Source organism: Scyliorhinus torazame, chromosome 6 (assembly GCF_047496885.1).
Source record: "Scyliorhinus torazame isolate Kashiwa2021f chromosome 6, sScyTor2.1, whole genome shotgun sequence".
NCBI lineage: Eukaryota > Metazoa > Chordata > Chondrichthyes > Carcharhiniformes > Scyliorhinidae > Scyliorhinus > Scyliorhinus torazame.
The window spans coordinates 147322608-147337022 of record NC_092712.1 but is presented as its reverse complement, the minus strand read 5'-3'; the positions used below and the strand labels follow the sequence as shown (position 1 = coordinate 147337022).

Here is a 14415-nt window from a genome sequence, read left to right as displayed (position 1 = left end):
TTTATGCTCCAGAGAATACTCGTATGCAGCAAGCAACAAGGCCCAGCGCTGGATCTGTGCAGAAGCAATTGGCGGTATTGGCTTATCCTCTCTGAAGATCCCAGCAGAGGCTTATGTTCAGTCACAATAGTGAAGTGGCGGCCATACACATACTGGTGGTCGCGTTTCACCGCAAAGACCACTGCCAGGCCCTCCTTCTCAATCTGAGCGTACTTCATTTCTGCTGCAGTCAATGTGCGGGAGGCGAAAGCTATCGGCCGCTCGGCCCCGTTCTCCATCTTGTGGGACAGCACAGCCCCAATACCATACGGGGATGCATCCCACGTGATGAGCAAAGGCTTTCCAGGATCATAGTGGGTAAGTAACCCAAACGACGACAATTGTTGTTTTTCCCGCCTGAAAGTGGTTCCTTGCGGCTGACCCCAAACCCAGGTGTGATTCATCTTCGCAACGGGGCCAGCGTAGTTGCCAGATTGGGGAGGAACTTAGAGGCCGAGAAAAGAATGAAGATGCGACGTGTCAGTCGGGGTGGGGACCTGTTGTTGAGACGGGGGGCAAACCTTCGAGTTCCACCCGATAACCCAGGTAGACTACTTTGTTCGCCTGAAAGACGCACTTTGTACGTCGTAAATGGACTCCAGCCTCTGAAAAGCGTCTCTGGACAGCCTCCAAATTTTCCAAATGTTCCTGCTCTGACGTCCCTGTAATCAAAACGTCGTCCAAGTAGACAGCGCCATGCGATAAACCACTCAAGATGCCCTCCATGACGCATTGAAAGATAGCGCCGGCAGAGGATACCCCAAAGGGCAACCATGTATATTCATACAGGCCCGGGTGTGTATTAATAGTTACATATGGCTGGGAGGTAGGGTCCAGCTCGAACTGTATGTAGGCGTGACTAATATCGTGAATGAGAGTCCGCCTGCAAGCTTCGCGTAGAGATCTTCTATGCGAGGCATTGGATATCAGTCAAACTGGGAAGCCGTATTCACTGTAAGTTTATAGTCGGCGCACAAGCGAACTGTGGCATCTGGCTTCATTACAGGTACAATTGGTGCTGCCCAGTCAGCGAAACGGACGGGCCTGATAACACCCAAGGACTCCAAACGAGTGAGCTCCCCTTCTACCTTCGAGCAAGGCGTAAGGCACCTGGCGCGCCCGGAAATAGCGCAGCGTGGCTCCTGGTTCAACTTGGATATGGGCTGCAGCCCCTTTTATTTCCCCTAACTCAGGCTGGAATGCATCTGGGTATCGTCCTAGTACTTCCGTCAACCCTCCAGAACCGGTTTGGTGGATGTGTTGCCACTGCAGCCGCAATTGGCGCAACCAGTCCCGACCTAACAGGCTGGGCCCATGGCCGTGGACCACGAAAGTGGATAATGCCCCTCATGGCGTCCATAAACAACAGGGGTCATCGTAGTTCCTGCAATGTCCAATGATTCCCGCATATAGGTGGCCAACCTGGCCTGTGCGTCGGTTAATGTAAGGGTCTGTACACCTTGCTTGATGCGTTCGAATGTCCTCTGGGCGATCACAGAGACCGCTGCGCCAGTGTCCAACTCCATCAAGTGGGTGACCATTGACCCGTACTGTCACCTTAATGGGGGCCACACGGGGAGCTGCCACACAATGCAGCTGCAGGCAGTCGTCCTCCATCTCCACATCTTCGGGAGTAGTCGCCGCAGGTTCATCCAAATGGAAAGTACGGCCCCTGGGCTGGCCTCAGTTTCTGTCGGAACGGCGGCGCCTCTGCCGCCCCCAGGACCGGCGTCCGCGACGGGGTCAGCGCCCACAAGTCCCACACTGACATGGCTCCTCATCCATCGGTTCTGGAGAAGGCTCCCTTTGGGGAAGAACATCCGGCGGCCACTAGCGTCGATACAGACACCGCCTCGCCCAAGGTACCGCAGGGCTGCAGGAAGACGCTTTTGGACGGAAGGGGTTGCGCCCCAAGGAGTGCACCTCTATTCCCTGTAGCTCCTGCACTCCCCATTCTGCGCTCTCTCTGGACAATACTATTTGAAATGAAAGGAATGAAATGAAATGAAAATCGCTTATTGTCACAAGTAGGCTTCAAATGTAGTTAAGTGAAAAATCCCTAGTCGCCACAATCCGGCACCTGTTCGGGGAGGCTGGTACGGGAATTGAACCGTGCTGCTGGCCTGCCTTGGTCTGCTTTAAAAGCCAGCTATTTAGCCCAGTGTGCTAAACCAGCCCCAGTGTATTTGAATGGCCTGTTGAAAAATCAACGTTGGCTCAGCTACAACTTTCTCTGGGTGGCCGCATTGTTAATACCGCAAATCAAACGGTCACGTAACATTTCTGACAAGGTCTCACCATAGTCACAGTACTCCGCAATCCTGCGTAGCCTGGATAGAAACTCTGCAAGGTCTCCTGGGGTCCTGTCAGCGGTATTAAACCGGTAACGCTGGTCTATCGTGGACGGGGTTGGGTCAAAATGTTACCCCACTAAGGTCACAAGTTCATCAAAAGTCTTGGTGTCTGGCTCAGCTGGGTACGTAAGGCTCCTAATCATCCCAAACGTATGCAGGCGGTGAGCAAAATGACCACTTGGCGCTCGTTTTCAGTCTTGTCGTTTGCCGGAAATAGTAACGCATCCATTGTGCGTACTGGTTCCAACTTTCCAGCACAGCATCAAAGGCATCCAAACGTGCATACAGAGGCATGGTATAATAGAAAACAACTTCCAACCTGTATCCAACAAAAATCCAGGGAGGTGGCTTCAGCAGCATAGACAGCTATCCACTTTAAGCCATGTCGCCAGTTTTGTGAGGGCCACGAAGAATCCAGCATGAGTTGTAGAATAGAAAGCAATAATGCTGCAGCAGCAGCAGCAGCAGCAGCAGCAGCAGCAGCAGCAGCAGCAGCAGCAGCAGCAGCAGCAGCAGCAGCAGCAGCAGCAGCAGCAGCAGCAGCAGCAGCAGCAGCAGCAGCAGCAGCAGCTGCTGCTTTGCTGCTCACTCCTCTCTAGCTGGTTCCATACTGGTCAACTATATTTATGCAGGGAATCTAATAATGATTTCTCCGCCCCCCTCATTGGGGAAACTCACCTCCCTATGGATTGTGGGATTGCCATTAGTCCCCAGCCAGTGGCAAACAGGCAGGTTATAACAATAACATTCACCTCTGTAAATACACTCCCACTAATTGAACCTTTTCTGTGACTCTTTGTTCTGATGAACTATTCATAGGATCATGGAATCATAGAATTTACAGTGCAGAAGGAGGCCTTTTGGCCCATCGAGTCTGCATCGGCCCTTGGAAAGAGCAACCTACTCAAGCCCATGCCTCCACCCTATCCCCGTAACCCACTTAACTTTTTTGGACACTAAAGGCAATTTATCATGACCAATCCACCTATCCCGCACATCTTTGGACTGTGGTTGAAACCGGAGCACCCGGAGGAAACACACGGGGAGAACGTGCAGACACTGCACAGACAGTGACCCAAGCCAGGAATCAAACCTGGGAGCCTGGAGCTGTGAAGCAACAGTGCTAACCACTGTGCTACTGTGCTGCTCGTGTTCCTGTAGACCCGACCTGAAAACTGGATTTGTGCACCAGAAAAATGAAGGGTGCTCAGTACATGGCTTCCTCCAAGTGCTCTTTTTGTATTCGTCCAGGGAATGGCTGGGCCAGCGTTTACTGCCCGGCCTTTATTGCACTTGAACTGAATGGTTTGCTCGGCCAGTTCAGAAGGCATTTAAGAGTCATCCATGTTGCTGTGGGTCTGGAGTCACATATAGGCCAAACCAGGTAAGGTTTCTTTCCCTAAATGACATCAGCAAACCAGATGGGTTTTTCCGACAATTGACAATGGTTTCATGACCATCATTAGACTTTTAACTCCAGATTTCTTTTATTGAATTCAAATTTCATCATCTGCCATAGTGGGATCGAACCCTGGTCCCCAGAACATTACCCTGGGTCGCTGGTAATGACAATACCACTACGCCATCGCCTCCCCAAAGAGTGTACAAGGTTCAAGGTTCCCAGCATGTTGCTGGCATCCACTCACAGTGACTGAATACATCAGTCATGCCTGTTTCTCATAGTGAATGTACAAGGCTCGTGTCACTCATTCCAGTCATTGTCCATGTTTGCTCGCTGCACCTTTGAAGTGCAACTGGTGCCCCATCCCACCTGTTTTAATCTCCGGTGACATAGAACCTCAAGGATACAGCTCACCAAGGATGCCTAAGATCAGGAGATGTGAAACTTTCCTCTCTGTGTTGCCATGATATGACCCTAGTCATTGAGAGCAAGTGAACTGCCATCAGCCGGAGCCAGGAGTCAGACATTCACAGAAGCTCTGTGAGGATCTATCCACTTTCCCCTTTGCAAGTCGTCAGCATCCTCCTGGAATGTAGGGACTAGAGTAACTGCTGGGTCCCCATAACAGGATCCTTATCATAGAGAGTGTATGCTTCCATCGGTCAGACAGGAGAACAATGTTCACAGAAGCCATGTGAAGATAATGAGATGCCCTCACTGGCTGTCCTCATCACCGTCAATTAATCTAGCGCAGTGGTTTTCAAACTTTTTTTCCCGGGGCCCACTTTAACCAACTGGCCGAACTTCGCGACCCACGCCAGCCAACCTTCGTGACCCACGCCGGCCAACGTTCACGACTCACACCGGCCAATCTTCGCGACCCATGCCAGTCGATCTTCATGACCCATATCAGCTGACCTTCGTGACAGACCATTTTTGCTTACCTTAAATGCGACAGATGAGCCTGCTTTGTCTTCATGATCTCAAACGGTTCATCATTCAGTTTTACATTTCTGCTTAGGACTTCAGCTGACGATTTAAGTTTTTGCTGCATCCTTTGAAAAGAATCAAGAGGTTTGTCCTCCAACTCGCCATACTTAGTCTTCAAATGTCTTTGAGGTTTTGAGGGTTTTAAACTTTAATTTGCCAGTTCTTGCCTGGATAAAACACACTTGGACTTTGCAACCTGATTTGCATTGGCACGATTAACGAAGCCATACCTCAAGTAATTATCTTTATACTGCTTTGTTCCCAATTTCAGTTTCTTTGTAATGGGTTGTTCACCAGACGCCCTGGAGCTCTGTATGCAGCTCGCACCAGCAATGCTTTGCCCTGCCATGGACTCTCCTGACAAGCTCTCTCCAGCAGATTCAGTAGTGATAGCCTGGTCTGTTTGTATCTCCGACCCTCTCTTCCTTATTACAAAATGATCCATCTTCAGCTTTTCACAGTCCTGTTGCTTGCTTGATGGCAGCTACAAAATGGAGGAATCTCTCCTCTGTGAGTCCATGCCCGAAGCACGGACCTAAAGGGGGCGCACGTCAGTGTACATGCTGGGCATATGACCTGCTCTCTGCCGCCTTTTCTAGCGGGGAAACTCTAGTGTTCGCATTTAAAGGCCAGTCAGGAATTTTGAAAAGCCGGTGGTGGCCCTTGGGTGCTTCTCCCTCAATTGGGAATGCCGCATTCGATCGCTCCGCGGCCTTCCCAAAACCTGCCCATGACCCACCCCGTGACCCTGAGTCATCAATTTTGGAAGTCAGTGCACCAAGGGTTAAATGCTGAGCAGGAATCAGTGAAATTCACACACATAATTGGCGCTTGATTGCATGACTAGTTAGACTCCAGGCATGTCAGTTAAGTTACAGCTGAATGATCTCAGCTGCAACAGGGTACTGATGACTGGCAAGTTTTTCAATTATCCTTAGCAACATGCAACCTCCAGAAGCTCCATCTCCGCCCCCAGAATCGAGTGGAACCATCAGTCCGTGATGACTCCCTATCACTTCCATCCCCTCTTCCACTCCCCCCACCCCACCACACTGCACCAGGCTTCCCTTCCCTCTATGAGGTCTCTTTCTAAGAAGCCCATGTCCTGGCAGCACAGAAGGCAGCCTTAAGAATGGTGCTTCTTCACACTGGACTCACCCCCTGGCACCTTGCAGTCAAACCCGCAGTACCATGGAGCCACCCTCAGTATCCCCTGACTCGGGTAGTACTTCCTCCAGTGAGGAGGCGGCAAAGAAGAAGGAGGAGGCCGGCTATCTAGGAGCAAGACTGACATGAGATGCAGGAGCTAGGGTGCACACGCTGCTGAGGAGTGAAGGGCTGCGGAGGGGAGTGTGGTGGGATGCATTAGGGGTATTACAGTACCCTGTGATGCTGAGAGGCTATTGGTGGATAGATGCCGGGTCCCGATTGGATCAGCCGCCTACTGGCTCCACCCAGTAAGGCGGAGTATCAGAGCCCGGGTTCTCCCAGCAGCCGCATTCTGTAACTGTGCTGCTGGGGAACAAGTCTGCGTAATAAAGCCATGGATTGACTCCCATCTCATCTCATCTCGTCTCGTGAGTGATTGATTGTGCTACAGGGAGATAGCAGCAGGCATACAAATGTATGCAAAGACATTGCCTTGCAAACCATGTTTACAGGGCGCAAATGTCATATCTTCATATCTTCCTCTTGGAGGAGGATTTGCTGGGAGTCATCATCAGATCTTGGGACCGTCCTTGGTCTTTTGCTTTCCCCAGCTCATGGCTCCATTGTGTCAGCCGTCTGTGGAGAGACACAGAGCGGAATTCTCCCATGTCCCGTTGGCGGGATCAACGGTTGGCGGTGGGGTGGAGAATCTGGTGGGAGGCGCAAAAATGGGCTTCAAGCTGGCGTGAACTTAGAGCATGATCTTCCACTTGTGCCCATCACGGGGGATCGGGAATCCTGCTGGAGGCCGGCGAGAAACTAATTTGCATCCTGCTGATGGAATGAAAATTAAGGCCACCGTGCCGCCCTTTTTGTCATTTTACATGAAAAACTAACATCAAATTACAAAAAGTAATTGTTTAAATTGTGCTACCTACATGTTCAGTCAAATCTATTGTGTGGAGCACAGGACATATGTCGAAACTGAATAGTCACAATGATCTCTAATATTCCTACTGTTAGAACTGATGGAGGAGGAGGGGATACAAAGAAAGATAGCTCGAAAAGCAAAGCATTTTGTTTTCTTCATTTGAATCAGTCATTTTGTGGTCGATATTTGCAATAACTATTTGTTATTAGTTCAACCTGCCCCAACATTGCTAAATTTCAACCAAGCTATCACTTGTATTTACACTAGCAGTGGATGGGCAATGTCACAGATGAATCATTGCATTTTCCTGGCATCCAAATAAAGCATTTTCAAAAATTAATATACTGAAAAGAATAAATCGGGATAGTCCAGCAGAGTGTGACCTCCGCCAGAAAAAATAACATCAACCGAAGCACCTGGTCTATCTACCTGAGTCTCTGCGGTGCAAAGCCTGGGGCAAGACATCAGATCCATGACTGGAGAACTCTGAAGTATGGCCTAGTCCCTGAGAACCATGGCTGAAGGCAGAAAATGGTGGACCTCCATGAATGACAGCACTAGATGACATTGAGGCTGCTGGAGATCACTCCAGCTGCTTCTCCATCCCATGGAGTAACCAGGGGCCGAAGAGCACCTGGAGAGAGGAGGAGCCGTTCGAACACATCCCGGTGCATTCCACCCAGGAGTACCTGGGAATAACGGGCCCATCAGAACCCCTCTTCCTCATACCAGCACAACTCTGGGACAGTGGGCAGAACAGGGTGATGCAATAACACCCATGTCATGGGGTTGTAGGGTGGAATATTTGTTGACTTGCTGGACAACATGGTGGTCCTCTAGTGTGAATCGGGAAGCGATGAGGGCATTCTTGGTCCTCCTGCTCACGCGAACCCTCACCATCGCCTGGCCTCCATCCTCTGGCTCCTCCTCTACCTCTTCCTCTACTCCCTCCTGAACATCTTCTTCATCTGGGAAGATGTTTTGCCCCTCTAAGTCTTCATCAATAAGGTCATCGCCCCACTGCAGGTTATGCAGGGTTCTGCAGACCGCCGCGATGCGGGAGACCCTCTGAAGGGTTCCACTGGACATATTGAGGCAACAGAAGCATATCTTGAGGATCCTGATGCACCGCTCAATCGCAGACCAGGTGGCACTGTGAGCCTCGTTGTAGTGGGCCCCTGCTTCGGTTTCAGGCATCTGCACTGGCTTCATTAGGCATGCCTCAGTGGATAACCTTTGTCCCCAACAAGCCATCCCTGCAGCCTACCTAAGAACATAAGAACTAGCTGCAGGAGTAGGCCATCTGGCCCCTCGAGCCTGCTCTGACATTATAGAAGATCATGGCTGATAATTTTGTGGTCTCAGCTTCATTTACCGCCCGTTCACCACAACCCTTAATTCCTCGGGTGACCCTTGAAAATTCCAGGGATTCGCAATTGTTCAAGGATAAAGCTGTCGTGCTTGCTCCCTGTAAAATGTGCACACACATGCATGAACCTCAACTGGTGGTCACACACCAGTTAGATATTAAGGAGGTAAGGGCAGCACGGTAGCACAGTGGTTAGCACAGTTGCTTCACAGCTCCAGGGTCCCAGCTTCGATTCCCGGCTTGGGTCGCTGCCTGTGTGGAGTGTGTATGTTCTCCTTGTGTCTGTGTGGGTTTCCTCCGGGTGTTCCAGTTTCCTCCCACAGTCTAAAGATGTGCAGATTAGACCTCCGCGATGTGATGCCATACTAAATTACCCTTCGTGTCCAAAAAAGGTTAGCTGGGGTTACCGGGTTACGGGGATAGGGTGGAGGTGTGGGATTAAGTGGGGTGCTCTTTCCAAGAGCCGGTGAAGACTCGATGGGCCGAATGGCCTCCTTCTGCACTGTAAATTCTATGATTCTATGATTCTAAACAAATTGTCTGTTGCTAACTTTTGGTTGGCTCTTAAATCGTAATTGGCTCTGTTTGTTTAACCTTTGCTCTAGAGTCGGCAAGTATCTTTATGATATCGCCACAAGGTTCAAGTTCAAGTAATGATCAATAACTCAACACACCAATTAGTAAGATTCAAATCAAAGCACATTTATTATACACAGTAAATCACTACTCATGCATAAACTCTACTTTCTAGGCTATTCCTATCACTAAAAGTCCTATACTTAGCTTCGGACTGGCCCACCGGGTCAGGGGAACAAATGGCCTTTCGTTCAGGTCCTGAGTCTGCAGGATTCAAAAGCTGGTATGGACTTGTAGCTAGGGGCGCCTATCTCGTAGCGAGCGTTGACTTGAGATTTACTTGGTTGGCGGCCGCTGAGACAGGTCACTCTCATGGGTTGATTCAAGTTGCTGAGTGACCCTGCCAAAGAAGGACGATTTGAACTTGGGGGCTTTACTTTATAGTCCCCAGGGGCTTCCTGCCCTTCGGGGCGGACCCCGTACCTGGTTCCAAGTGATTGGACTGCGTTCCGATCACTTGGATCGATTTCTCCAATACTGGAGTTGTTCTCTGATCATTGGGCGGTCCCTAAATGTCCGTTGGCCTTCCTTTGTCTAGGCTCCTGTTGGCGCCGAGGAGTCTGGCTTGGCTTTATTCACCTTAACTGTTGCCATTGTGCCTTGGAATCGCTCATTACTATGCAGGTGGCTGCTGGTTTCCGTGCTGTCTGGTTGTTTTTCAGGTTTCAATATACATGATTTCTGTATTTGCTAGTCTTTGCCTGTGTTGGCTGAATTTCCCTTCAGCCTTTGCGGTTCTCCATTTTAAGTCGGGAAGTGGCCAACCCAGGTGGCTACATGTCCCCTCATAATATCTCCTTCTTTCACTTGGTGTCAAATTTTCCACCAAGTGTCTTGGGACATTTTGTTCTACAATAGAGGTGCTATATCATTCATTATCAGTATAATTGCTTTTATTAAATCAGCCTTTAAAACCTGGTTTGATGCAGTCTGCTGTCATCCCTGCAATTTGTCATCCTCCAAAGCCACACAATTGAAAGCCCTATAAACTTGATACACGATCAGTTGAAAAGCATTTTTCATAGATTATCATCATATAATATTTATGTGCCTTTTAATTGTGAATGAGAGATCAAAGGCCTCACTTTTTAAAAGATTTTATCAGTACATACAGTAGTATGGATCAGTGAACTGAGAATAATGTACTAATTGTTGCCATGTACATGAGAATGTGGGAAAATTGGAGGAATCACTGGTGCAATATCAATGTCCCAGTGACTTTTAAATTACACTGTGGGAATATTGGTGTGTGAACATTCCGACACTGTGCCAAATGGCAGGGTAAGCCTGGAGGGGGCAGGGACTGGTGATCCTGATTGAAACTCTTTTGCAACTGGCCAGAAGAAGTCAGAGAAAGGAACTATTCCTCCTGGCCACAGAAAAAAAATGAATGTAAAAAGTACATGGACCATGTTCTAAGTGGCCTCTAAACGTTGCTACAGTCGGGTTTTCCAAAATGCGGGTTGCGAACGGGTGTCGGGAGGGATTGGATTGGATTGGATTGGATTTGTTTATTGTCACGTGTACCGAGGTACAGTGAAAAGTATTTTTCTGCGAGCAGCTCAACAGATAATTAAGTACATGAGAAGAAAAGGGAATAAAAGAAAATACATAATAGGGCAACACCAACATATACAATGTAACTACAAAAGCACTGGCATCGGATGAAGCATACAGGGTGTAGTGTTAATGAAATCAGTCCATAAGAGGGTCATTTAGGAGTCTGGTGACAGTGGGGAAGAAGCTGTTTTTGAGTCTGTTTGTGCGTGTTCTCAGACTTCTGTATCTCCTGCCTGATGGAAGAAGTTGGAAGAGTGAGTAAGCCGGGTGGGAGGGATCTTTGATTATACTGCCCGCTTTCCCCAGGCAGCGGGAGGTGTAGATGGAGTCAGTGGATGGGAGGCAGGTTTGTGTGATGGACTGGGCGGTGTTCACGACTCTCTGAAGTTTCTTGCGGTCCTGGGCCGAGCAGTTGCCATACCAGGCTGTGATGCAGCCTGATAGGATGCTTTCTATGGTGCATCTGTAAAAGTTGGTAAGAGTCAATGTGGACATGCCGAATTTCCTTAGTTTCCTGAGGAAGTGTAGGCGCTGTTGTGCTTTCTTGGTGGTAGCGTCAACGTGGGTGGACCAGGACAGATTTTTGGAGATGTGCAGCCCTAGGAATTTGAAACTGCTAACCATCTCCACCTCGGCCCCGTTGATGCTGACAGGGGTGTGTACAGTACTTTGCTTCCTGAAGTCAATTACCAGCTCTTTAGTTTTGCTGGCATTGAGGGAGAGATTGTTGTCGCTATACCACTCCACTAGGTTCTCTATCTCCCTCCTGTATTCGGACTCATCGTTATTCGAGATCCGGCCCACTATTGTCGTATCGTCAGCAAACTTGTAGATGGAGTTGGAACCAAGTTTTGCCACGCAGTCGTGTGTGTACAGGGAGTAGAGTAGGGGGCTAAGTACGCAGCCTTGCGGGGGGCCGGTGTTGAGGACTATTGTGGAGGATGTGTTGTTGTTCATTCTTACTGATTGTGGTCTGTTGGTCAGAAAATCGAGGATCCAGTTGCAGAGTGGGGAGCCAAGTCCTAGGTTTTGGAGCTTTGATATGAGCTTGGCTGGGATTATAGTGTTGAAGGCGGAGCTGTAGTCAATAAATAGGAGTCTAATGTAGGAGTCCTAATGTAGGGAGGGTCGCGGAACAATTGGATGTGGTGTTCCCATGGTGGTCCCTATTGCGGGAGAAGCGTCCACCGGCCACTACAGACATTTGAATAGAGAATGGGGACCACTGCAGCCTTTTAAATAAGGAGGAAATTAGGCTGTGTGCAGTCTTCCAGCCAGAAGTGGCAACAGTGAGCAAGTCACGAACCCTGCACGTACACTTATAATCTTTATTAGTGTCACAAGTAGGCTTACATTAACACTACAATGAAGTTACTGTGATAATCCCCGAGTTGCCACATTCCGGCACCTGTTCGGGTGCAGAGGGAGAATTCCGAATGTCCAATTCACCTAACAAGCATGCCTTTCCGGACTTGTGGGAGGAAACCGGAGCACCTAGAGGAACCCCACGCAGACACGAGAAGACCGTGCAGACCACAGACAGTGACTCAAGTCGGGAATCGAATCCGGGACCCTGGCGCTGTGAAGCAACAGTGCTAACCACTGGACCACCATGCTGTCCATCAAGCACCCTGTTTGTACAGGCTTTTGATGCCAGATCACAGAGGCAAGCTTCTCCCATTTTCCAGTTGCTGGCAAGCAAGGCAAGAGGACATGTGAAGATGAATTGATGAATTGTTTTCTTACGAGAGGCAGCCAGAGGCATTGTACCAACTGGCCAGGCTCTCACAGCTGAATCTGTTGGAGAGAGCTATGCAGGAGAGTCCAGGTTAGGACAGAGCAGTGTTAATGTTTGCTATGGACAGAGCTCCAGGGCTTCTGGTTAACAGTCTGTAAAGAAGAAACTTAACTTGGGAACAAAGCAATATAAAGATGATTTCATGAGATATGTTTTTATCCATTGCGCCAATGCAAATAAGGATGCAAAGCCCATCTGTAGGGTTATGTGTCAGCGGGATCTTCCGCTTTGCCGGAAGCGTACCCACGCACACGGGTTTTCCCACGGCATGGGTGGCCACAATGGGAAACCCCATCAAAGGGGTGGCTGAAGTGTTGCTTGGTTTTCAAATGCTGGCTGCCCACTTTTCAAGCAGAAACCAGGTGGGCAATAGTTAAAACAATCTAACGTGTACCTGAGCACTGAAAGGAATTTCTGTTCTGATGTCGCAATTCTGCAAGTTCTTGTAACTAAGACTAATGGTGGGGCGGCACAATGGTGCGGTGGTTAGCACTGCTGTCTCACGGAGCCGAGGACCCAGGTTCGATCCCGGCTCCGGGTCACTGTCGGTGTGGAGTTTGCACATTCCCCCTGTGTCTGTGTGGGTCTCACCCCTACAACCCAAAGATGTGCAGGAGAGATAGATTGGGAAAAATGTATTTTAATATGGTACTCTAAAATTAAAGAAAAAAAATTGTACTAATGTTTATCAACATAAATTTTCTAACTAGATTTTTTAAAAGTATAAAGTAATATGACAAAAAATTTGGATCATATCAATAAAGATACTAATAAAGCTGGTTTATTATCTTTTTAGGTGTATTTTTCGACTTCGATACTAATAACACTGTGAAAAAGAAGCGATCATTGTCTTCCCCACTTCCATCTAAAATGAGCTACACTATTAGAACAGACATTCTCCACAGTATGCCAACGGATCAACTGGAAAATCCCAAGTGGAAATCTGAGCCTCAAACCTTGCCATCGGCCAGTTTCCATTACAATCGCATCTTTATTCCATTGCAAGAAATGATTGAGCGAGCGTTCATTGAATTACAAGTTGGTCAAGATGTCCCAAACCCTGCGGTACAGGTGCAAGCAATGCCATTTCCCTGCCACATCAGTGATCAGTAAGTCACCTGCACAGTGCCTTAACACCTATATTTCATTCCTGCTTCACATACAATAAATGAATGCAATAAACAAAGGGGCTGCCTGAAAAAATAACAGAAAATTCTGGAAATACACATCAGGGGTGTCATTCTCCGCCGGCGGGAGTCTCCGTTTTGCCGGGGCCCGGGGGTTTCCCGACGGCGTGGGGCTGCCCCACAATGGGAAACCCCATTGACCGGCCGGCGTAACGGAGAATCCCGCCGGCGGGTCGGGGCAGAAATATGGCGCGGCGGGTAGGAGAATTTCGCTCCTGGTCTTGAATGTCTGTCGGGAGAGAAATAGAGGGTTGAATTTTACAGAGTGCTCTGTTACCTGCCAACTAGGGTATTTTCACAAAGGGGCTTTTCACAGTAACTTCATTGAAGCCTACTTGTGACAATAAGTTATTATTATTATTATTCTACCCCCTCCAGCTCAAATGTCACCCACAATAAAGCTGGCTACCCTGCAGCCATTTAGCACTTGGAGCAAGACAAGACTTTCATCCTTATCTCGGGTGGAAGTCCTGCCTTCATGGTCATTCAGATTGGCCAGCAGCATCCAAACACCCAGAAGCACCAGGTTCTAGCAATGGCTACTGCTGGGACTACAGGCAGTCTCCAAAAAAGAGGAGCTTATGTAGGCCAGTGTTAAGGTAGGTCCAAGGTATTACCAGAGCCAGGCTAGCAGCCATAGCAAGGTGGATGAGGGGTGTGGGCACTGGGATTGATTGCCCGGTCGGGTGTAGGAAAGGGTTAAAGCAGGGGTATGATCTTGGTGGTTGGGGCGGGGGAGAGAGAGTGTCATCTGATAGCCACAGTGGACTCCCAAAGGAAGTTGCCTCCCCTCGCCAAAGTTGCCAGTCTACCCACCTGGCATGGGCCTTTCCCTGCCATGGCCAAAATAACAGTTCATAGAATCTACAGTGCAGATGGAGGTCTTTCGGCCCATCGAGTTTGCACCGGCCCTTGGAAAGAGCACCCTACATAAGCCCACACCTCCACCCTATCCCGTAAGCCAGTAACCCCACCTAATCTTTTTGGACACTAAGGGTAA

At 49.0% G+C, this 14415-nt stretch overlaps 1 protein-coding gene across 1 annotated transcript in view; it reads left to right on the top strand.

Annotated features, from left to right (window-relative positions):
- Positions 1 to 14415, top strand: part of LOC140425056 (ATP-binding cassette sub-family A member 13-like) — a 505398-nt gene that overhangs the window by 302722 nt on the left and 188261 nt on the right. Inside the window, exon 30 of the mRNA XM_072508872.1 lies at positions 13025 to 13337. Within this exon, the coding sequence (XP_072364973.1) occupies positions 13025 to 13337 (313 nt within the window). The remainder of the gene's footprint in view (positions 1 to 13024; positions 13338 to 14415) is intronic.